Source organism: Dromiciops gliroides, chromosome 6, assembly GCF_019393635.1.
Source record: "Dromiciops gliroides isolate mDroGli1 chromosome 6, mDroGli1.pri, whole genome shotgun sequence".
In the NCBI taxonomy this organism is placed as follows: Eukaryota; Metazoa; Chordata; class Mammalia; order Microbiotheria; family Microbiotheriidae; genus Dromiciops; species Dromiciops gliroides.
This window is the reverse complement of record NC_057866.1, coordinates 56,025,901-56,049,670: the sequence shown is the minus strand read 5'-3', so window position 1 is coordinate 56,049,670 and position 23,770 is coordinate 56,025,901. Positions and strand designations below refer to the sequence as shown.

Genomic DNA, 23,770 nt, shown 5'->3' with positions numbered 1-23,770 from the left:
AAATATAACTCAAAAGTTAAGGTATTAAACTTTATGAAGGACAATTAATTTCACAGGAATGATGTTACAATTTATGTCTCAAGCAAAAGATATTAGAAGAGAGGTACATCAATACATCAATTACACTTATTAATTAAGATTATTGAAGATGTTCCAAAGAGCATGCTGTCACCTTAATAAAAGTATAAAAGTCTCTCTCCTGCTCCCAGTAAATACTAAACCTAACTGTGAACTAATTAGTCCAAAGGGTCCCAAAGAACAAGAGCCCAATCTTATGTAGTGCATATAGCTGGCTTGTCAGACTTATAATTAGGCTGAAGAAAAAAGGAAAACCTACCATCACCCAAGCCCTGTTCATACTTCCATCCACGTTTAGCAATGCTAACCATCAATCACCAGTTCTTAAGCTATCTGCTTCACTGAGCTCTACACAATTAAGGAAAAGCCTAATTTTCAGCCAACAGAAGTTCTATGAAAACCTGAGAAATGGGAGGACACTGCTTGGTACAGAGATTTCAGTGTTCAGTGTCCTTATTTCTCTATCAAGTTGTACATTAGAGTGATGTCTTAATTTATACGGCTAATTTAATTAGATTGAGTAAAAAGGTAAGAAGATGAAACTAGGGCATATAAATATACACTATTACATATTTTATAAAAAGGAATAAGTTGGTCCCTCTGTATAAATATTAGATATTGTTGAGATTTTCAATTAGGGGAATTTTCATTGATACTGCTAATTTAAGAGAAACAGAAACAAGGTATTTATTAAGAAGCAACAAGGTTTATTAGAAACAGCACAGCAGAGGGGACAGCTAGGTGGCGCAGTGGATAAAGCACTGGCCCTGGATTCAGGAGTACCTGAGTTCAAATCCGGCCTCAGACACTTGACACTTACTAGCTGTGTGATCTGGGCAAGTCACTTAACCCCCATTGCCCCACAAAAAAAAACAAAAAAAACCCAGCACAGCTCTGAGTCAGTATATTATTGTCCTCATCCCAGTTCAGCCACTAACTAGCTACGTGAGTGACCACAGTGGACAAGTCACCTCACAGCCCAGAATCTATTTCTTCATAGAAAAAATGAGGGGTTTGAATTTAATGAACTCAGTGCTCTCTGCACTCCTGCACAGTCCTAAGATGAGCCATGCATGGAGGTGACACTGGATTCCTGAAGGATATGCCAATGAAGAACAAGCTCTAACAGAGTCTTGAAAAGCTTCGAATACAGTCTTCACAAAAGAAGAGGCTTATTTTCTGAGGCCTGGATTAGCAAAGACAGAAAGGAGTCTGGCCACTTGGTAATGAATTCCTTGAGAGCAATGCATGAGACAAAAGGTAAATAAATGTCCCTCGGTCCTATTCAATTCCCCTGCTCCCCCTTCCATTTCTAAAGTGATGATGACAAAGTTGAAGAAGAGAACAGAGAAGATGCTAAGAATCACATAATTTTTAGAAAATAAGCATTAATTTGGCTACTGCTGCTTTAAATGTAAGATCTTTTGTCAGGAGCAGCTAGGCAGCACAGTACTGGCCCTGGATTCAGGAGGACCTGAGTTTAAATCTGACCTCAAACACGTGACACTTACTAGCTGTGTGACCCAGGGCAAGTCACTTAACCCTCATTGTCCCAGAGGAAAAAAAAAGTTCTTTTGTTCCACAACTAGATAATGGACATACTATTGGAGAAACTGAATCATACCAATTCTTGCTATAAATGAAGCCAAAAAAGAAGTCGATTTTATCATGTATCCAAAAACAACAAGTGCTTTGCAAACCTTAAAAGCACTATATAGGGTCAGCTAGGTGGCACAGTGGATAGAGCACCGGCCCTGGAGTCAGGAGAACCTGAGTTCAAATCCGGCCTCAAACACTTAACACTTACTAGCTGTGTGACCCTGGGAAAGTCATTTAACCCTAACTGACTCACCAAAAAAAAGAAAACAGAGAGAGAGAAAGCTCTCTATATAAGTCAATCATTATTACTACCAACATCTGTTGTAGACAATGAGGAAGTAAAGAAATTTTACAAAGAATTCAGGAAGAGGTGACAGAAACAAGGTTTCTAAAGATAACCAAAATATATGAGGGGGGAAAAAACTAAACCCTTATTACCACAAAAAAGAGACACTTACCATCAGTCACTACAGCTCTCTATGGCTATTTTCCCATCTATAAAAATGTTTGATAGGAACAAGCTACATAAAAACTAAAGTCATCCTTGATGAGAATATTAGAAGACCATGAAAAGATGGAAAGCAATATTCAAGAACAAATCAAATCTATCATCACACAACTGACTAAAAGATAGAATTCCTGGATCCAGCCGTGCTTATTGTTTGCTGAATTTTTTTTAAAAAGCACTTCATGCAGTAGAGCAAAACACTCCCTTAAAAGTTTTTCCTCCATCAATGTCTCCCACTAATATGTTAAAACTATACAAAATTCCTTGAAAGCCATAAAAAAAGAGAACCTTATTCAAGAACCTTCTAATAAGTAATATTAGGCGAAACATAAAACAGTGACATTGGCTCATCAAAGGTGCCTGCCCCTCTCATGGAGTACATAGTCTAAGTAAAGTGGGGCACTTAGTAAGTTGTGAGGGCATTCAGATAGATGCTCCACCTGGTTGACCCCCTTCGCCCATTGCTGAGTTCCTTCTGGGAAGGTCTCCTTAATGGGGATATACCCAGGTCACTCATGCTTCATTTTGGCTCTCTATGCTTCCTTTTATGAGTTATCTTTCCCCAGTAGAAATGTAAGCTCTATGAGGGAAAGAACTGTCTTATTTTTTGCTTCTATTCTGTATTTTCAGAACTTAATACAATGTCTGGCACATAGTAAGTGTTTAATAAATAATAATAAATGCTTGATCTTTGAAGATGACCTGGAACACTGTGGAGCCAGGTCCTAAATGAGATTCATAATTTTTCATGGTATAAACTTGAATGTACAATGTGTGGTATTTGTCCATGCACATGTTTAAATGCGCATGTGTGTATATGTGTATAGCCCTTGGAAAGACAGTACCAAATGTCAATGAGTTAGGAGCAGACAGTATCACCTTTGGAAAATAAAAGTTCTTTCAATTAGCCCAAATTCTCCCTGACACAAAGATCTTTTTTTAAAAACCACTAAAAATATGATTCTTGTGGTGGTGTATAAGAGTAAGACTCTCTGAAGAAATGAAATGATCATCCAAGGGCAACAGAAAAGCATATAGTAGGGCTGAGCTAGCTGCAACATACTATGAACAAGGAACTAAGACGGATAAGCTGAGTAAAGGATGCCATCAAAGAAACATTTGAGCAAAAGAGAAGATAAGCTGGTCATGTGCTAGCCACAGGCTGTCAAACACACTCCCTCCCCCTACCCCAGGCATAGTGGGTAGATCTGATGGGCAGAGATGAATGGGTTGGTTACAATCTTCACTGCTTGGAGGAAACTCCAACACTGATGCATCTATGACACAGCCTGGTGAATGAGAGAAAGTCTTGTTTCTAACACAAACTGGCTGTGTGACTATAGACAAGTCATTTAACTTTTCGGTGTCCCAGGAAATTTGGGAGAAGTCAATTTGCATCACTTAAGGAAGTTCCATACTAGGAGCTCCCTAAATCAGTGAAATGACAGGTCCAGGTCCGAATCCATATCTACATAGAGACAAAGACAGAAGTAAATTGAAAGAGACAGACAGACAGAGAGGGAGAGGGAAAGAGGCATATGTATGTATGCACATATATGCTTATTACTTCAGTGAGTCTTGACTTCAATGATGTCATAGATAATTCCATGATATCAGTGTATAGTCCTCCACTGATTCAGATCACAGTCCCCCTAGCACCTTAGGATATTGCCTTCTTTAGCAGTTGATGTGGTTGAAACCTCTCCAAACCAAGTTATGCCAGTCCTCAAACAAGCAACATATATTTTGCTGAGAGACCCAACCTTTCCACAATGCAATCTTTGCACACCTGAAGGGACAGTTTTTATGAACTACAATGGCAAGAACATTCATAAACCCTGCCACTGGCCTGGCAGTGAAACATTTCTACATATAGCTCACTTGGTCCTCAGATGGCACACCATCTGTCACTGAGCTGACACTCAAAGCCTGTTCAGTTTGGTAGCACCTACCTACAACCCAGTCACCTTTATACCATAACCAGGTGTCTATGAAAGGCTGTTGTAACTGAATAATCTGAAATACACAATATATACAACAACAATAAAAATGCTGGTGATTTGTAGAAGAAACAAAAGGGGGAATAACAGCCCAAGAGTCTATAAAATGTTGGACGTGACTGATGGAACAAGGTAGAAGTATCAAAAGCATTACACTGAATAACATTTATAAATTATGAACAAATGATGAAATAATTATCTTTACCTTTAATATTAAATTAATCTTTCATTTATCAAGATGAATAAGGAAAGATTAAGTTAGAAAAAAGGACACAGAATTTAAAGTAAAAACTTCAAGTTAATTTGGAAATTGGGTAGATGGCAAATGATGAGATAAGAAATGTAATTACAAATGTCATTTTCACAATTAACAAAAACTGCCCTTGTTAAACAGAACACTAAACTATTTTTTTGTTACCCCACATACAGGTAGAAAATGTTTTTCATATAAAAGGATACAAAATATATGTAGCAAAATAAGCTACAAGTACTTGTACATAAAAGGTGTCCTTGTATTTGGATAAAACTTTTCCAAGTGCCTTGGCGTCGTCCATATCTCGGGGAACCTTCATGTTTGCTCTTTCTTCCCTAAAAGAAATAAAACAAATAGTTTTTTTTTTAAATTAGTTCAGAAAAAAATGACTAAATTATGTTTTTTTTAATGATGTTAAAAATAAAGTGGTAAACATGAAGTATTCTCCAAAATTATTTGATGCTCTCTTGCACTCTGGCCATTAGCCTCATGTTTTCTCCCAGCACAACTCTGGACTCTGCTGCCCCAGGGTTATCAACTCTGAGATGAGCTGTGCCTTCCCTTGCCCAAAACCAGGCCCCCATGCCACTCCCATGCCATCTCCTCACCAGTTCAATGAAAGCACATCACAGTTCCTTCTAGTTCTCCTCTATGGGTTGTCTTCCCCCCATTAGAACAGAACTTCCTTGAGTCAAGGTCCATTTTGCTTGCTTGTGTCCTGTATCCCTAGTGCTTAGCACTGTTCCTGGTACAACACTTAAGTGCTGAATAAAGACTTTATCTACTTATCTTTTCTTAGTCTGGCTAGCTCCTTTTTGTCTTAATCTTATTCTACCTTGGATCAAATATATAATATATATATGTATGTATGTATTTTCAATTACAAACTCCTTGAGGTCAGAGACTATACTATATATTGCTTTTCATCTCTGTATCCCTTCGTATAGCAGAGTTGCTTGTCCATGGAAGCACATCCACAAGCATTTACTAAATCCCTCCAAGGAACCAGGCACTGTGACCACAAAGAAAGACATGAAACAGTCCCTGCCCTCAAGGAGCTTACATTCATTCCATAGAGGGAAGGCAAAAGCATAATGCTGCTGGCCTAAGTGTGTTCATTTAGCCAAATACCAAATTCAAATGCTCAACCACCAATGTTCAAAATTCCACAGAGTTCTTCTTAAGTTAATGAATTTCATAAAGCCCTAAAGGAACTGTGCTTATTGAACAATATTGGGAGGATTCCAAAATAACTGGTTAAAACACTGAAAAGCCAGTAGAGAAAATTTAAGTTACATAAAAGTAGGGACATACTAGTAATAATGTAACTGCACATAAAACATACAACACTTTGAAAAACCTTCATCATCTTAAAAATAAGGCACTGGACTATTTTTAATTTATAAAAATGGAATTTTAAATAATCATAGTTCAACATCCAAGTTGACAAATATCTTGGCTGAAAACTAAAAATAAGTTTGAATAAATTTCTCAATCATTTCACTTTTTAAAAATCAATTTAATCTCTTTTTTTAAAAAAAATCAATTTAATCACCTTGTTTTGAACACAACTGGATTCAAGACAACTTCTTCATTAAGAAAGAAAGCCTAAGTGGATAAGCACTGGCCCTGGATTCAGGAGGACCTGAGTTCAAATCTGGCCTCAGACACTTGACACTTACTAGCTGTGTGACCCTGGGCAAGTCACTTAACCCTCACAGCCCAGCAAAAAAAAAAAAAAAACAAAAACAAAAACAAAGAAAGAATGCCTAAAGTATTATTAGCTAAATCTTTTACATTTGTAATATGTGATGATCCATTTGGGAAATGCTTTGATACTTAACTGTCGCTATGCAAAAAGTACAAAAGGTTAATCTAAATTCCATAAAGGTAAAGACTAAGAGCCAAAAATGGTCCTTTTCAGACAGAAAGACACAATATTATTGAACTATTAAGTTCTAAGGAAAACAATAGTAACCCATATCTTTTTTAAATTTTAATTTATTTACATGTCTGAATTCTGTCTTACCTCCTTTTCCATCCACCCATTCCCTACTGAGAAAGCAAGCTAAACAAAACCTTTTACAGACCCGTACAGTCAAGTAAAACAAATCCCTGCATCAGCCAAGTACAAAAAAACAAAAGAACAAAAACCAAAACTCAGCCTCAACTTGCACTCTGAATCCATCACCTTTATTTGGAGGTGGGTACCATGTGGCTTGTGTCTGTTATCATTGTTATTGTATGAATTATTCTCCTGGTTCTGCTCACTTCACTTTGCATTAGTTCATATAAGTCTTCCCAGGTCTTTCTGAAACCATACTTTGCTTCATTTCTTATAATACAATATTAGGTGCATTGTTGGTAGAGGTGTGAACTGATCCAACCATTCTGGAGAGCAATTTGGAAATATGCCCAAAGGGCTATGGGCCTGTACATACCCTTTGACCCTGTAATACCACTGCCAGGTCTGTATCCCAAAGAGATCATATAAAAAGGGAAAAGGACCCACATGTAAAAAAATACTTACAGCAGCTCTCTCTGTGGTGGCAAAGAATAGGAAATCAAGGGAATGCCCATCCATTGGGAATGGCTAAACAAATTGTGGTATATGAATGTAATGGAATACTATTGTGCTATAAGAAATGATGAGCAGGCAGATTTCAGAAACACCTGGAAAGACTTAAGTGGACTGATGCTGAGAAAAGTGAGCAGAACCAGGAGACCATTCTACATAGTAACAGCAATATTATGTGATAATCACTTGGTTCTTGTCAGCAGTGCAATGATCCAAAACAATTCCAGAGAACTCATGATGGAAAATGTTCTCCACATCCAGAAAACAGAACTGTGGATATGAATGCAGATTAAACCATACTATTTCTACTTTTGTTTTGTTTTTTTGAGGTTTTCCCCCTTTTGTTCTGATTCTTCTTTCACAACATGACTAGTGCAGAAATACATCTGATGTGACTGTACATATATAACCTATTCAGATTGCTTGCTGTCTTGGGGAGGGGGGGAGGGAAGGGAGAGAGAAAAATTTGGAACTAAAAATCTTATGAAAACAAATGTTGAAAACTATCTTTACATGTAACTGAAAAATAATAAAATACTTTTATGATAAAAAAATGCAATATTAGGGTTAGGGTTATTCCATCATATCCATACACTATAGCTTGTTTGGCCATTTCCCAACTGATGGGCCAGTTTCTCATTCTTTGCCACCATGAAAAGAACTGCTCTAAATAGTTGTGTACATATGGGTCCTTTTCGTATCTCTTTGATCTCTAGTAGCAGTAGAGCTGACACCAAATCTATTACTCTTTCTATTATAACACAGCTTCCTTCTCTGGCTGAGGGGCACAGGTGAATAGGAAACCTAACTTTTCTGGCGAGGGTAGATGCTGGAAGAAAGTAGCAAATTGTAGAACCAGAAATATGATTTCTGTCACAGTACTGTCACTTAATTCTTTTAATCCTTAATCTCATTTTGATATTTTTCTATATTTATATGCCTCAATTTCTGATGGAAAAAATCAGTTCCTTTTTTGGATACTTACTCACTAAGTTGAGGAAAATTCTTATATACCAAAAACATAACAGAAGCAGCAGACAGGAAAATGGACACCAGGATAAGAAGAGACATCCTTGCTGATCCAGCTTCTGCATTAGCTTTTACTGAAAGAAAAATACAATTAAAACTAAGAAATAAAGGACAAAAGTTTATAGCAGCAAAGTTATTTTCAGTCAAGAAAGCATTTCTCTAAACTCCTACTAGAAACCATTCAAATTTCTTTTCTGTAACATTTTCAGTGAAATATACTATTTTAAAATACTATACCTTATGAAGATTACCAGTTTTATATCGTCTTTTGGCAAATAACCAATTTAGGAAGTAACAGACCGGAAAGAAAGAGTAACATAATTTGCACTGGGTAATAAGAGTTAGTGAATAAGCATGGTAGGAGCAGACAACATAAACCAACAAGGAACACCAAAGAAACAGGAATAAAAGATATCACCAAAGATTGTATGAAAAAGAGATGATGTGCTGATAACAAAAAAGAGAGGGATGACAGATGAACAGTGTTCCACTGGTTTCCATAAAGTATTGGGGAAAAATAATGAAGGCATCCAGAACATCAGGTGGATACAGTGTTGAACTTTTGAGAACACAGATGAGAGTTTCGCAGGATGGTCAAGCATCCATGGTTTGGAGGAGACTCCCAAATCAATGAGTTCACAAATACATTTGAGTATTTGAGGATAAGCAAGAGAAGGAAAATGGAATTACTAATCATTGCTAAAGAAGTAAGTCTGCTGACAGGTACAGAAACAATCATGATCTGTGGGATCAGACAGAGCCACTGAAGCAGTACATTGTGAAAGAGCTCAAACTCTAGAGTTAAAAGAAACTAGACTCAACATCCAGAAAAAAAGGACTGTGGATTATGACTGTAGATTGAACCATATTGCTTCCACTTTTGGGATGGGTTTTTTTTTGCCTTCTTTTTTGGAGGTTTTTCCCTTTTGCTCCAATTCTTCTTTCACAATATGACTAATGCAGAAATATGTTTAATATGATTGTACATATATAACCTATATCAGATTGCTTTCTGTCCTGGGGAGGAGGGAGGGAAGGGAGAGTGAGAGTGAGAGAAAAATTTGGAACTAAAAATCCTATGAAAACAAATGTTGAGGGACGGCTAGGTGGCGCAGTGGATAAAGCACCCGGCCCTGGATTCAGGAGTTCCTGAGTTCAAATCCGACCTCAGACACTTGACACTTACTAGCTGTGTGACCTTGGGCAAGTCACTTAACCCCCACTGTCCTGCCAAAAAAACCAAAACAAAACAAACAAACCAACCAAAAAAACCCACAGATGTTGAAAACTATCCTACATGTAACTGGAAAATAATAAAGTACTTTTATTAAAAAAAAAAAGAACCTAGAACTATGTTCAAAAAGCTAATAAACTGTGCATACCCTTTGAACCACTGATACCACTACTAGGCCTGCTTATATCTCAAAGGAAATCAGAGCAAGAATACAAAGACCAAAAAAAAAAAAAAGAATCTAAGGTTTCTAAGAATTAGAAATGAGGAGAGAATTCATTCCAGATATGGGGAATTATTGGGGGACAGAAATAAATTAAGATTTGTGCTTTCATCAATGTAGGTAATTCCTAGTGTAGAAGCTCCTTCCCCTTAGAACTTAACTCATCTTGGGGCAGCTAAGTGGCACAGTGGATAAAGCACCAGCCCTGGATTCAGGTGGACCTGAATTCAAATCTGGACTCAGACACTTGACACTTACTAGCTATGTGACCCTGGGCAAGTCACTTAACCCTCACTGCCCCACCAAGGAAAAAAAAAAAGAATAGAAGGAAAGCCAGAAAGGCCAAACAAACAGAACAGCTTTGAAAGCTGTAGGATATTATTTAATTTTATAGTAGTCTTTTTTCTTCTTTTTGTATAAGAATATTTGTTTTAGAGGGCAGCTAGGTGGTGCAGTGGATAGAGCACTGGCTCTGGATTCAGGAGGACCTGAGTTTAAATCCAGTATCAGACACTTGACATTTACTAGCTGTGTGACCCTGGGCAAGTCACTTAACCCTTAATGCCCTGCAAAATAAATAAATAAATAAATAAAATTTGTTTTAATGGCTAATGTAGAAATATGTTCACATTCTAAATATGTTTAATGCGATTGCACATATATAACATATACCAGATTGCCATCTTGGGGAGGGCAGAGGGAAAGGAAGTAGGAAGAAAAATTTGGAACTCAAAATCCTATAAAAATGAATGTTGAAAAATATCTTTACATGTAACTGGAAAAATACTATTAAGATTGGAAAAAAAAAGAATATTTGTTTTATATGCATTTATAATCTATCCTCACTGAGTCCCACCCCCAACAATCACCAAAAAAACGCCTCACCATAAATTAGTATAATCTAGCAAAATGAATTCCCACATTGGCTATACCCAAAAATGTCTCTCTTTGTATTTAGGTTCCTCAGTCAATAAACATTTATTAAGCTCCTAATATGTTCCAGCACAGTGCTAACTGCTGGGGATACAAAGAGAGTCAAAAGACAGTCCCTTTAAGGAGCTTACCTCTCTGGCAGGAGGAAAGGGATGTCCTTCAAATTAAGTCATCTAGATTCTCAATTTATCACTTCATCAAACACATTCTAAAGTTTTTCAAAGTTGTCTTTCCCTACAATTTTGTTGTTGTTCTAGTCACTTCACTCTTCATCAATTCACAGAGGTCTCCTCCAAAATGATCCTTTTCATCATCTCATAAGGCATAATAACATTCTATTACAGTCACAGACTATAACTTATTTAACCATTCCCCAAGAGGAGCATACTCCATTAATCTCCAATTTTTGTCCACTATGAAAGAGTTGCTATAAATATCTGTACATATAAATCCTTCTCCTGTTTCTTTGATCTCTTTGGAGTATAGGCCTAGCAGCATCACTGCTGAGTCACAGAGTATGCCCTGTTTAGTGACCTTTGGGACATAGTTACACATTGTTCTCCAGAAAGGCTGGACTAGTTCACAGCTCCACTAACAGTGCATTAATGTCCCCATTTTCCTATAGCCTCTCCAATGTTTAACATTCTCCTCTTTTGAAATCTTTGCCAGTCTGATGGGTATGAAGTAAGAATCTAAAAGTTACCTTAATTTGCACTTCTTTAATTACTAATGATTTATAGTATTTAAATATAGTTACTGATAGCTTGGATTTCACAAAAACTACATGCTCATATCTTTTGACTATTTTATCTCCTGGGGAATGACCCTGAAGCTTCATAAGTCTGAATCAGTTCCTAACAAATCTTGCAAATGAGACTTATCACAGAAATTTTCTGCAAAGATTTTTCTTTTAATTACTTGTTTCCTTTTTAATTTTAACTACATTAGATTTGTTTGGGCAAATTCTTAAATTTCATGTTATCAAAACTGTCCAGTTTATCTCATACTTAAAAAGAGAAGCAAGCTGAATTACCCCCAAAACAGCCACAAAACAACCCCTGGAGCAGCAAAACCCACAAAAAGACAGGCTGAGATAATTTTCCAGCCAAAAACAGCTTAGAGGGGGCCATGCTGGGCTGGGAGCACAGTCCAACCCCGAGATCATGCCAAAACATTCCCCAGGCAGGCTGTGCCAGAGAAACTTACTCCCAAGCCTAGGAATCAGCTGCAGCACCAGTGTCTTCTGAAACTAAGCTTACAGTCGGTGAGAAGGCTGGATGGCTGGGTGGGGGACAGGGGGTTGGGGGGGTAGGAAAAAACAGGGGTGTCTTTGGGACCTAAGGAGAAATTCTGCTATCCCATCCCAGAGGGGCACCAGGAAGAAAGTTTGAGTGGCAGGAGGCCCAGGTGGGGGAGGGGTGCAGGCTCTTCAAAGCTAAGAACCACAGCACACAAAGATTTTCTGGCTGATTAATTAACAAGTTGACTTGAGGTTATCTTCGGACAAAGAACATGCCAGGCAAGAAAAAACCCTGCCCTTCCTCAAATCAAAAGACCCGGAACCCTCTGAAGCTTAAGACAGTGTAGCTTGGAAGTAGAGCCCCACTGTAAGAGGGAGTTAAAAGTCAAGTAAAAGATGGCAAAATGAGCAAGCAAAGAAAGTTGAGAACTATCAAAAGTTTCTTTAGTAACGAAGAAGATCGAGGTGCACCCTCAGAAGAGGATAGCAACCTCAGGGCCCCTACATCCAAAGCTTCCAAGAAAAATATTAATTGGTCTCAGGCCATGGAAGCGCTCAAAAGGGACTCTGGCGATAAAGTAGGAGAGATAGAAGGAAGATTTAGAGAGGTGGAGGAAAGAATGGAGAGAGAAATGAGAGCAATACAGCAGTCATGAGAAAAAAAAGTCTACAGCTTGAAAAGCCAAATGGAAAAGGAGATACAAAAGCTCTCAGAAGAAAATAATTGCCTAAAAATTAGGATTGAATGGAAGCTAGTGACTTTATGAGAAACCAAGACACAGTAAAGCAAATCCAAATGAAGAAAAGCAAGCTGTATGGAACCTGCAGTTTCATAAGCTTCCCTACTTTTCTATTCTACTATTTATATACAAATGCCAATCCTAATCAGTATGCGAAGTTCAAAAGAAAGAATAATTTTTTAAAATATAAATATATTTCCCTTCTTTCTTTGGAGATAGAAATGAGTGTATACATATAATAGCCTAATTAATGATTTGTCTAGTTTTGCTTAACTATTCCCCCCCCCCCCCCAGCGCCAAATTTCAATCTGTTACAAGCCATGGTTCTCTGAGGTGGACAGGGGAGAGGAATACTGGGAAATGCAGTGACATAATACAGAAGAGCAATATAATTTTTTAAAGTGTATTGTTCAGAATTTAACACAGTGCTCCAAATAAGGTTTTACCAGAGCAAGATTCAATGGGGCTATTATTTCCCTTATTTTGGACATCATGCCTAAAATCATACCAAATTTTCAGAAGCTCCTCTTAAAGCAGCAATTTAGCTGCTTAAAGGATGAGTTTGAGTTAGGTTTTCAACTTGTATTAAGAACTATATTAAAAGCTTCCAAAGGTTCCATTCGGGTAAAACTTTTTCCCCCCTTTGAGTTATAAGCCTAAAAGATTAAATAAAGAATTCAGTATGTCAATTCTTTTCTTTTTTTTTTTGACGGGGAAATTGGGGTTAAGTGACTTGCCCAGGGTCACATAGCTAGTAAGTGTCAAGTGTCTGAGATCATATTTGAACTCAGGTCCTCCTGAATCCAAGGCTGGTGCTTTATCCACTGCGCCACCTAGCTGCCCCAAGTATGTCGATTCTTAAACTTAAAGATTAACATTTTCCTGTATATTCTTACCAATTCACCAGTTCGCTAGTATTTTTTTAAAGGGAGGAGGGGGAAAATCTATTTTCCAATGGGTAAGTGGTCAAAAGGAAGCTCTTGGAGCAGCTAGGTGGCACAGTGGATAAAGCACCGGCCTTGGATTCAGGAGGACCTGAGTTCAAATTTGATTTCAGACACTTGACACTTACTAGCTATGTGACCCTGGGCAAGTCACTTAACCTCCACTGCCCTGCCCGCCCCCAAAGGAAGCTCTCAAATGAGGAAATGTACATTATCAATAATCATATTAAAATATTACAGGTCACTAACGAGAAATGCAAATCAAAAATAAAGGCATTTGTTATTACTTTTTTACGGTTTTATTTTTCTAGGTTAAAAAATAATCACTGTATGTGATGGTTCAGTTTTTGGTGAACCTTTTCCATATCTTGAAAAGTTTAAGACTGCTATTGATACTGAATTCACAATTTTAAAAAATAATAAGGGAAGGGGAGAGAGAGCAGACAGTGCTTAATCCTGCTTTCCTATTAAGAAAACCATAACAATGAGTGCTGATTTGCAGTCTTGAGAATGAGAGTACACACACACAGTCAAGTTCTATTCTATTCCCTGCTTATTCTCATACAGGATGATGAAACACTAAGACATATGAATCAAAACAACTTATATGTTTAGTTTAAGACTTCTATGTTTTCTTTAACTCCTACTTTTAAGTAATTATATTTTTCTAGCTAAACCGGTTCTTCAGTGCATTTCCAGCATCTGTCCTATTCCATAAGTGCATCCAGTACTACTAACTAAGTCCAAATAATAATCAGGGCATAGAGACTAGTTTTAATTTTTCTTTGAAGAAAAGTCACTAGAGACTTAGTGATTTTTCATACATGTCACACATGCCATCATAGTGTAGCCCTCTTCTGGCTAGCTACACAACTCATTGCTCCATCTGTGCTTAGCAATCTAACACTTAAAGGTTTCCCTAACACTCTAGAATTACTTATCTCCTTAATCTCCCACAATGCCAACCCTCAACTTAAGCCACCTTCTCCCATTAGATTTCTTTCCTCCTGCTGTCAGATCAAAGAACATTACAAAAGATGATCCAAGAATCATATTTAATTCTAATATTAAATACACACCATGAAGCAAGGCACTGTTAACTTGACCCACTACAAATTCATGCTCTTAGTAATCCTTTTGCTCCTCTCCTTGATTTCCTAGAACTATTCCCAATCTTTTCCCCTTCTGCATGCTTCCTTCTTAATTTCTTTTCCCCCTATATCCTCCCACCTTTGCCTTTCCTCACTCACTTATCCTCCTTATTGCACAATACCTTAAATTGTTCAGCTTTATTGGCTTCCTCCCCTCTGCCTTTAAACAAGCACAGGTCTCCCAAATCTGCAGGATGGGGGGGAAAGGTCGGGGAGGAAGGTGAAACAGGGACACAACACGTTTGCTTGACTGTTGTTTCCTCTACTATTCTATTCTCTACCTCTCTTCATGGCCAAAATTCTCTTAAGTGTTCCTACTTCTTGGCCACAAACTCTTTTGTAGAACACTACCATCTGGCTTTTGCCCCACCTATTAACACTGTATCCTGAAGGTCACCTACTAAATTAGATGGCTTTTTCTCACAGTTAATCTTTCCCCTCTCAGAAATACCTTCTAACTTTGAGTTCTACAAATGACTCTTTCTTCATTCTCTTCCTACCTGTGACCAGTTTGTTTCTGCCACCAGTTGCTTGTCTCCCTAAATGTGAACTTTGACTCAGGTTCAGTCTTTTTGGCTTTTCCCTCTCACCCTACAATAACTATAGTCTGTGCAAGTGACTCCCCAATCTCTATCTCCAACCTTGACTTCTCATCCATATCCAGTCCTACATCTTCAGGGTAGACTGAACTTCCAATTACCCCCCAAAATGAGATCTAAAAATGAAACAAACTATCTTTCCCAAGATTAGCTACCCTCTCTTATTTTCCTTATTTCTATAACTACCACTTTCCTAGCTATTCAGATGCTTGAAACCTCTAATCTCTACTCTCTCTTTCACATTCATTCAGTCACTAAGCCTTATCAGTTCCTTTTCCACATTTTCTCATTTCTGTCTATTCAAAATGCCACCATCCTTGTTCAGGCTATTATCCAAGCTAATACAAAAGCCCCTAAATGAAGAGTTCTCAAACTAGGGCCTCTGAATCCCCTTGGAAAATATGAATATATTTCAGGGGTTTCAAGTGTTTGGATGAGAAAAAAAAATTTACATCTTCATTTAATAATAATAAAAATAACTAACATTTAGATAGCATTTAATATGTGCCAGACACTATGCTAAATGCTTTACAAACTGTTCTTTCATTTGATCCTCACAATAACCCTGGGAAATAGGTGCTATTGTTATCCTCATTTTACAGACTGAGGCAGATATAATAAGTGACTTGCCCAGGGTCACATAGCTACTAAGTCTGAAGCTGAATTTAAACTCAGGTGTTCCTGGCTGACACTCTATCCACTACAACACCCAACTACCCCTAACTTACTTCAACACAATTGATTTCCTTCATAAATCCTATGCACCTCATTTTGTTCATTTAAAAGCATTACTCTGAGAAGTCTACAGGCTTCACCAGGCTGCTCAAGAGATTTATGACACAAAAAATATTAAGATCTAAATGATCTTCCTGCCTCTAGTCTCTCCTCTAACCCACTTCTCATCCAGCTGCCAGGTCTATTTTTTCTAAAGCACGACTTTGCTCATGTCACTGTTCTGCTCAAAAGCATTCAGTGGTTTGCCAGTGACAAAATAATCTATTCTATACATAGATCTGGTCATGTTCCTCTCCAGCTCGGCTGGGGTTCCCTACTGCCTCCAGAGTAAAGTCTGAACTATTGTGCTTGGCATTCAGGTCTTTCCAAAACCAGGAACCACGTGTCCTTTATGCACTCTCTGCTTCAGACAACAGGACAGTGCTCTGCCCTTACATACTTCTCCCCTCTTCCCTCCATAAACGTAGTGCTCTCGGGCCTTTCTTCAAGCTCATCCTTCACCTGAAAAGCTTTTCCCTTCCTCTCTGTGGTTGTAAAGAATGGGAAGGCATTTAACACGCAAAGTCAAACATTACCTTCTCCTGAAAACTCACCCATAGTGGGTGATAGATAACCTTTCCCTGAACTCACATAGCACTGTTTTCTCTAATGCATTTATTAAATAATACTGTGTGTTTTGGCTACTGTGACAGCTTCTTATCTACATTATAACTTCCGGAAGGCACAGACTGAGTTATCTAAACTTTATACCTTTACAGAGTCTAGTGCAATGGTTTGCAAAGAGCAAACATTTAATAACTACTGTTCAATATTATAAAGACAAACAACTTTGAAAGCCTTAGAATTCCGATTAACACAATGACCAACCACAATTCCAGGAGGCTTAAAATGGAAACATATAAACGTATTACCCCATCTCTTGACAGAGAAGGGGAGGATGGATTGAGCTTTCTGGGGCGGAGGAAGGGGGGAGGAGAGGGGCATGGCCAATGCACACTAATTTGTTTTACTTGACTATACATGTTTGTAACAGTTCTGTTTTTCTTACTTTCTCAACTGCTGGGAAAAAATGCAGATCTGAAAAGTAAGATAAAATTTAATAAAATGATTACTGTTAGTAAAGCCTAAATATCTTAATCTGGTCCCCAAAATATCACCCTGTTTATTTTCCACTACTCCCCCTTACCCCATCCCCTCTATTTCATCTGCTGCTCTGCCTGATCTCAGCTCCACCAAGCAAGATGCAAGATGCCCCTTGGTGTATTTTTCCCCTTCCTTCCTCCTGTTATATGCTGTCTCCTTCCATTAGGCTGTAATCTCCTTAAGGGCAACTGTGCCTGACATACATGTCATCTGGATTGGATCTGAACAGGTCTATTTATTACCTACGAATAGGCCAAATTTTCCTACCTGTACATCTTTGATCGTTTCTTGCTTTTCCCTCTTTAATCCAAATCCTAACTATTTTCCCAAACCTAGTGCCAAGTCCTTTGTCTATGAAGTCATCATAAATCATATCAGTTCCCAGTTAACTCTCCCTCCTGAGGCTAGGCTGGGGGGAATTTATGTCAGTATGGAAGAGTAATGGATTATAAGGGAATTTGAGGGTGGATGGTAGAGGGGGGAAGGAAAGAAAAGCAGGTAAAAAGTCGAAAGAAAATGAAAACTTAGCCCAAACTGAAATGAACAAAGAACACCATCACAATGACAATAAAGACTACAGCGCAACTGAAGCAAAACTAATGGGAAAAGAAACAAACAAGTATCTCAGGAAATGTTCTCAAATATATAAACTGTTTAACAAATTTTAATCAGGAATGAATACTAAGGGACTTTTTCACTTTCGTCTTTGTATTCACAGAGCCTAGCATAATGCCTGGCACCTAGCAGGTGCTTAATAAATATTTGCTGATTGACTTTGTTACCTAGAAGGCAAAGCCTAGGCAAAGTAAGTATTCAAGTAACACAGATTGATGATGTCTGAGAAATGCTACAGACTTCATTACTATAACAGGGAGTGAACTCAGCATTTCCTGCAGAGCAAGCCTAAAGGAGCAATCAATCAACAAGCAGTTATTAAGCTTAAATGCCAGACACTGTGTTAGGCACTAGGAATACAAAAATAAAAGTGAAACATTCCTACAATCCCAAAAACTGATAAAGAAAGTTGCATACGAGGCAGCTAGGTGGTGCAGTGGATAGAGCACCGGCCCTGGAGTCAGGAGTACCTGAGTTCAAATCCGGCCTCAGACACTTTACACTTACTAGCTGTGTGACCCTGGGCAAGTCACGTAACCCCGATTGCCTCACTTTAAAAAAAAAAAGAGTTGCATACATGGATGCAATCCATCTGGCCCAAGAGATTCAGATAAAACCAATAGGAGAATAATCAAGAGGAACATCTGGCAAGAAATATTATTTAGCCACAAAAGACTTACCAATGTAATCCACATTGTCCTGGCCTTGTAAAACTCATCATTACTCTGGACTTCCAATAAGTGAAGATGAATAGAAAACAGCCCAAATACTTTTTTATCCCTACCAACAAACTGAAGATTTTGCTTCTTGGAGTCACATTCAAATCACTTGCAGGCCAGACTAAAATAACTTATATCACAAAGTGATTATTTCCAAATGAAATAATGTGCTACTATATGATTAAATACATAATCATTTCACAACAATTCTCTCTTCCAAATCATAAGAATCCAGTTTCACTGTGAAGTTTACTCTCATTATTCAGGGCCTTTTCCCACTAATAAGACAGAACCCTGAATGGACTAAAAAAGGAAATTTTTCAGAGTCCCAACAATATTGTTTTCTCAAAACAATTACACTCCTTCAACCACTTCCCCTAACTCAGAATGTGATTGCATTCGGGTGCCAGGAAACATACCGGGCTGGCAAACAATGAAGAATGGGAATCCACTCTAGTCCATTGCCTAATTACCTCAAACTTGGATTCTTATAACCTCCTAACTGATTTCTCTGCCTACCTCAAACAAATCATCCCTCCTCCATTTATTCTACACGCACCACTAAGTCCTACCACACTTAGAAAACTTCAATGACTCCCCAATATGAGCAATGGATGGAGTTAAAAAGACCTGCCTGGGTTCAAATGTGCATCAAATACTTAATGGATATATGTTGTTGATTTGTTTCAGTCGTGTCTGACTCTTTGGTGTATTCTTGGCAAAGATAGATACTAGAGTAGTTTGCCATTTCCTTCTGCTCATTTTATAGATGAGAAAACTTAGGCAAACATATCTGAGATCAAATTTGAACTAAAGTCCCCCTGATTCCAGGCCAATGCTCTATACCTAGTTAGTCCATGACACTGGGCAAGTTGCCTGATGTCTCTAACCTTTAGCTTACTCTTCTGTAACAGGAAGAGGGTTGGATCTCTTAAGGTCCCTTTTAGCTCTAAATCTATGATCTCCTCTCCCCTCTATAGAAAATCTATGCCTCCTTCAAATTCCTTCTGCTACTTAAGCCTCTACTTAGCCTCAACTGATGTTCTCACCTTCCTCTGAAATGAATGCAGACAACACTCATTTTGAAAACTCATCATGCTGCCTTGCATTTTTATTTTTACTCTCACATAAAAGAGGTAATATGATTTAATGGATAGAAAATCTGTGTCAAAATCAGAAGATGTGGATTCAACTATCTCCTCTGGTACATACTGGCTACAAGACTGTCAGCAAGACTCCTAACTTCTCATTGCCTCAAAGACTACAAATTGGTAAAATATGCTGATGATCGACATTGGTAAAAGACATCTTTTCCCCAAGGAGCTCCCTCCACAAATGAAATAATAAGTCAGGACAAAAAACATCTCATGTATGTCTCCTAAATGAAACCGTAAACTTCCTTCAGAGGAATATCAGTGCTTAATATATGCCTACTTCAATACGATATTCCAAGGATCCAGTATTTCATTAATGTTGATACACACTTCACCAATGTAAACTGCATCCTCTCTACATCAGGGTAGACAGACAATATTGAGATGAGCTACCATGGCCAATCAATATTCAACAACTGGTGGGCTGCCTTCTGAGTATTAGCTTCTCCAAACCTAGCTGGATCTATTGCTGAGTCAAGTACTCAAGGCTCTTCCAGCTTGGAAGTATCTCAGAAGTACTTGATCTCTGTTGACAGTCACCTGTGAGAACCCAGGGTCACCTATGAAAGGAAATGGAGAATTTTGGTGGAAGCATAGTAGGTGTCACTAAAATATTTCATTTTGGCATAGAGACTGAAAAGTCACAACACATTCCCAAAAACAGTTTATTCAAATATCAACTGTGGTTTCCAACCAAAGAGAAGTGTTGTCATTTGAGGACCTAGTGGGAAGTGGCATGGATACTACTGTCCCTCAAACCACTCCACACTCCAGTCAAACTGGTTTTCTATCTGCATCTGGCACGAGAACACTCTCGTGGTCTTCAGGTGAATGTTGACTCCTTTCCAAAGCTTCCCACAAAGCACCCATAGCCTAGTCTAGGAAACCTTCCCTGACACCATCAATGTTGGCTCTCAGAACTCATGGAACACTTGATTTACAACTCTCTAATGACTTACAATATGCAATACTATGTAAGTTATTTGCATTTGTGCCTTTTCCCTCAGCCAGACTGTAAGCCCTCCTGTTCCCTAGAACACCACAAATAAGTGATTAATATCGTTAACACTGCCATCTCTTCTTCATAAATACAAGACTAAGAGGAATATAGTTCTTGAACATGGCCAACCTTCTCTTCACTGATCAGTGAGTAGCGAGATAACACAGAAACATCCAAATTTACCTGAATGGCCAGTAAGCTTAATCGCTACTTCTCTGGACCACTTCAAGTGTATACATTTTAAGAGTTTTTAGGAACCTAATCATTTTTGTGGCTGATGGAAAGAAATGACTAATACATGCCAAGCTAGATTCAAAACATTTATTATCTAGGGTCATTATTTAAGGCATGTAAAAACCTTGGCTCCTGCACAATAATAGTTTAACATCGTGAACTTGAGATGTTTTACGTATAGACCAATTATTCCTAAATAGGCTTAAGTTACAGAAAAGACAATTAAGCAAAATAAAATGAGTTTCTTATACAGATTTATTAAACGCTTTGGTTGGGAACAAAAGCTGTCGGAGACTGGAAAAAAATTGTAATAACTAAGAGAGCCAATCTCATGTCTAAAACAAGTGAATATCTTTCACTTGTTCAACAAGCACAGACGTGAGCTCCCTAGAAGCAAGGAGGGAGCAAGGGTACTGTTTTGTTTCGTTTTTTGAGGAGGGGGCGGGGGGGGGGGGGGTTAGCCTTTCTTTGGCCTGGCACATGGAAGGCCCTTATTATATGCCCACTAACCTGACTAACCCCCCGACTAAGCGTAATGCCCTGGGCTGGATGGCTGGGATTTCGAAGACAAAAACCAAAACTGTTCCTGGAAGGCTTTCCCAGTCCTCCTTACCCTCAGTGCCTTCCCGCGGACCTACCCCCATTCTCTGTGGAGAAAGCTACTAAAGCGCACAACGGCACTAACTCTCGGACCTCCTCCTATCTTGTCTGCACACGGGCGATGGCATGAGGTCTCCCCACCTGCCCGGGAGTAACTCGGGGGCAGGGGCTCTACTGCCTTGGCTTCCTTTGTATTCCAGCGCTCGGCCGAGTGCCCGGCAAGGAGGAAGCGCTTAATAAATGCCTCCGCGGATCAACCGCCCGATCTCAAAACCAGGCTCCGCGGCGAGTGTGATAAGCGTGAAGTTTGGAGTCTAGAGGGCCTGGAATCGAATCCAGCCTCTGTCGGCGCAAGGCACCTTGGGGTGGTCCCGTCGACCCTCTCTGGGCCTCAGCTGCCCGCCCCCTCCGTGAAAGGGGTAACCAGGCTAGAGACCGCCGCAGGGTCCTACGTGTCCTTTAGGACTCTGGGTGAGGGTCAGCCTCGCCCCCTCCGCAGGGCCCAGACCCCCTCAGGGCCGAGCCCGTCCCGCTGCTTCGCCTTTGTACCCGCGGCATTTAGCCCACAGCCCGGCACCCCGGAGGCGCTTCGTGGATGTTTGTCAACTGACTGACAGATCCTCCCGACCGGCTGCCGGCTCGGCGCTCCCCGTCCCACCCCCCCTCCAGCTCGGACCTCGGGGAGCCGGGCGGCCGCCTCACCTTTCAGGGAGTCTCTCTGGGCCTGGTCGGGGGGGTCCCGCGGCCCCGCCGGGGCCGCTGCCACCTCCTCAGCCCGCTCCCCGACCCTGCCTTTCGCCATGGCCGCCGCCGGAGGGGGACCAGGGGAGGGCGCGGGCTCCCTCACAACGCCCAAGCCGGAGCCGTCTCCACGCACGCACAGCCTCTGCCGGGGCGGCCCGGGCTCACTTCCGCCTCCTAGCCGCCGCCGCTGCTGCCTCCTCCTCACCCCGAGCGACCCCTTCCTCCGACAGGCCCCCCTCAGAGCGCCTCCTCAAGTCCCCGCCCCTCAGCTCCGCCCCCAAGTCTCGCGAGCGCGCGTGAACCCGCCCACAAAAGCCACCGCTACACGGGAGAGGCCGGCTCTGAAGCCCCGCCCCTCTGCCGCCGTCTTCCGTTGGCTGTGGCGCATGCGCACTTGCGGACACGCCTGCGCTAGCCGGGAGGCTGCGTGGTGTGGCCACTAAGACTGTGACCTGGACTCTCCTGATTGGGATGGAGCGAGTCGGAAGTCCTAGCATTTGTATTAATTAATGCGTGAGAAGGCGGATACGACCTTTACGCAAAGCGGCTCCGAGGACTCCCACAGTTTAAAGTCCTTACACGGAATTTCTCCGAGCAGCTCCCTGGTTACATTGTTTCCCCCGTTGCCAACGGGGAAACAAAATGACAAGCATTTATCTGGTGGCAGCTTTGTGCCGGGCACTGCTAGGCAGAGATCCAGACGCGGTGCCGATTAAAGCAGCTGCCAACCAGCTACAGTCCCAGAGGACCTACAGCAGGTTACCCGCCTCTCGACAGAGGGGGGAGGGGGTCCCTCCAGTTCCAGTATGAAATAGAAATGTTTAGGTAAGACTAGAGTGAGGATTTTTTTTGTTGGTTGGTTATTCATATTTATTAGAGTTTGTCTTTTCATTGAAGGAGGAATTGTGAGGAACGACACTAGAGAGATAAGGTCGCCTCCCCCCCCTAAAAAAGAAAGAAAATAATTGAAAAACACACACATATTGATGCACACAAGAGAGCAGACAAGCAGGAAAGCTTTGAAAGTGACACGTTAAATTTATTATGCTATTATAATGAAGACCATGTCCTAGGAGCATGAACAGGGGAAGCACAGGTGGATGTTTGGTGAGCTTGCTTCTAGAAGTTTGTGATAATGCAGAACACAGAGGCCTGAGTTCAAATCCTGTCACAGACACTTACTAGCTATGTACCCTGGGCAAATCACTTAAACTCTGTCTGCCTCAGTTTCCTCATCTGTACAATGGAGATAATAGCACCTACCTCCCAAATTTGTCATGAGGATAAAATGAGATAAAAATCGTTAAACATTGCAAAACCTAAAGCTGCCTTAAGAAATGCTAGCTATTGGGGTGGCTAGGTGGCGCAGTAGATAGAGCACCAGCCCTGGAGTCAGGAGTACCTGAGTTCAAATCCGGCCTCAGACACTTAATACTTACTAGCTGTGTGACCCTGGGCAAGTCACTTAACCCCAATTGCCTCATTAAAAAAAATGCTAGCTATTTAAGGCAGCTAGGTGGCAGCAAGGTGGTGAAGTACATAAAGACTAGGGCCTAGAGTTGGGAAGACCTGAGTTCAGACACTTTTGGTTGTGTGACCCTGAGCAAGTCACTTAACATAACCCTATTTGCCACAGTTTCTCATCTGTGAAATGAGCTGGAGAAGGAAATGGCAAACCACTCCAGGATCTTTGCCAAGAAAACCCCAAATAGGGCACAGA

General features: G+C 40.1%; 1 protein-coding gene across 1 annotated transcript in view; it reads right to left on the bottom strand.

Moving 5' to 3' along the window:
• TMEM41B (transmembrane protein 41B) overlaps positions 1 to 22,287 on the bottom strand; it is a 32,733-nt gene extending 10,446 nt beyond the window's left edge. The window contains exons 1-3 of the mRNA XM_043970577.1: positions 22,009 to 22,287; positions 8,002 to 8,119; positions 4,645 to 4,773 (exon numbers count right to left, since the gene is read on the bottom strand). Coding sequence (XP_043826512.1) covers positions 4,645 to 4,773; positions 8,002 to 8,119; positions 22,009 to 22,108 — 347 coding nt within the window. The 5' untranslated portion in view covers positions 22,109 to 22,287. The remainder of the gene's footprint in view (positions 1 to 4,644; positions 4,774 to 8,001; positions 8,120 to 22,008) is intronic.
• Positions 22,288 to 23,770: the final 1,483 nt, after the last annotated feature.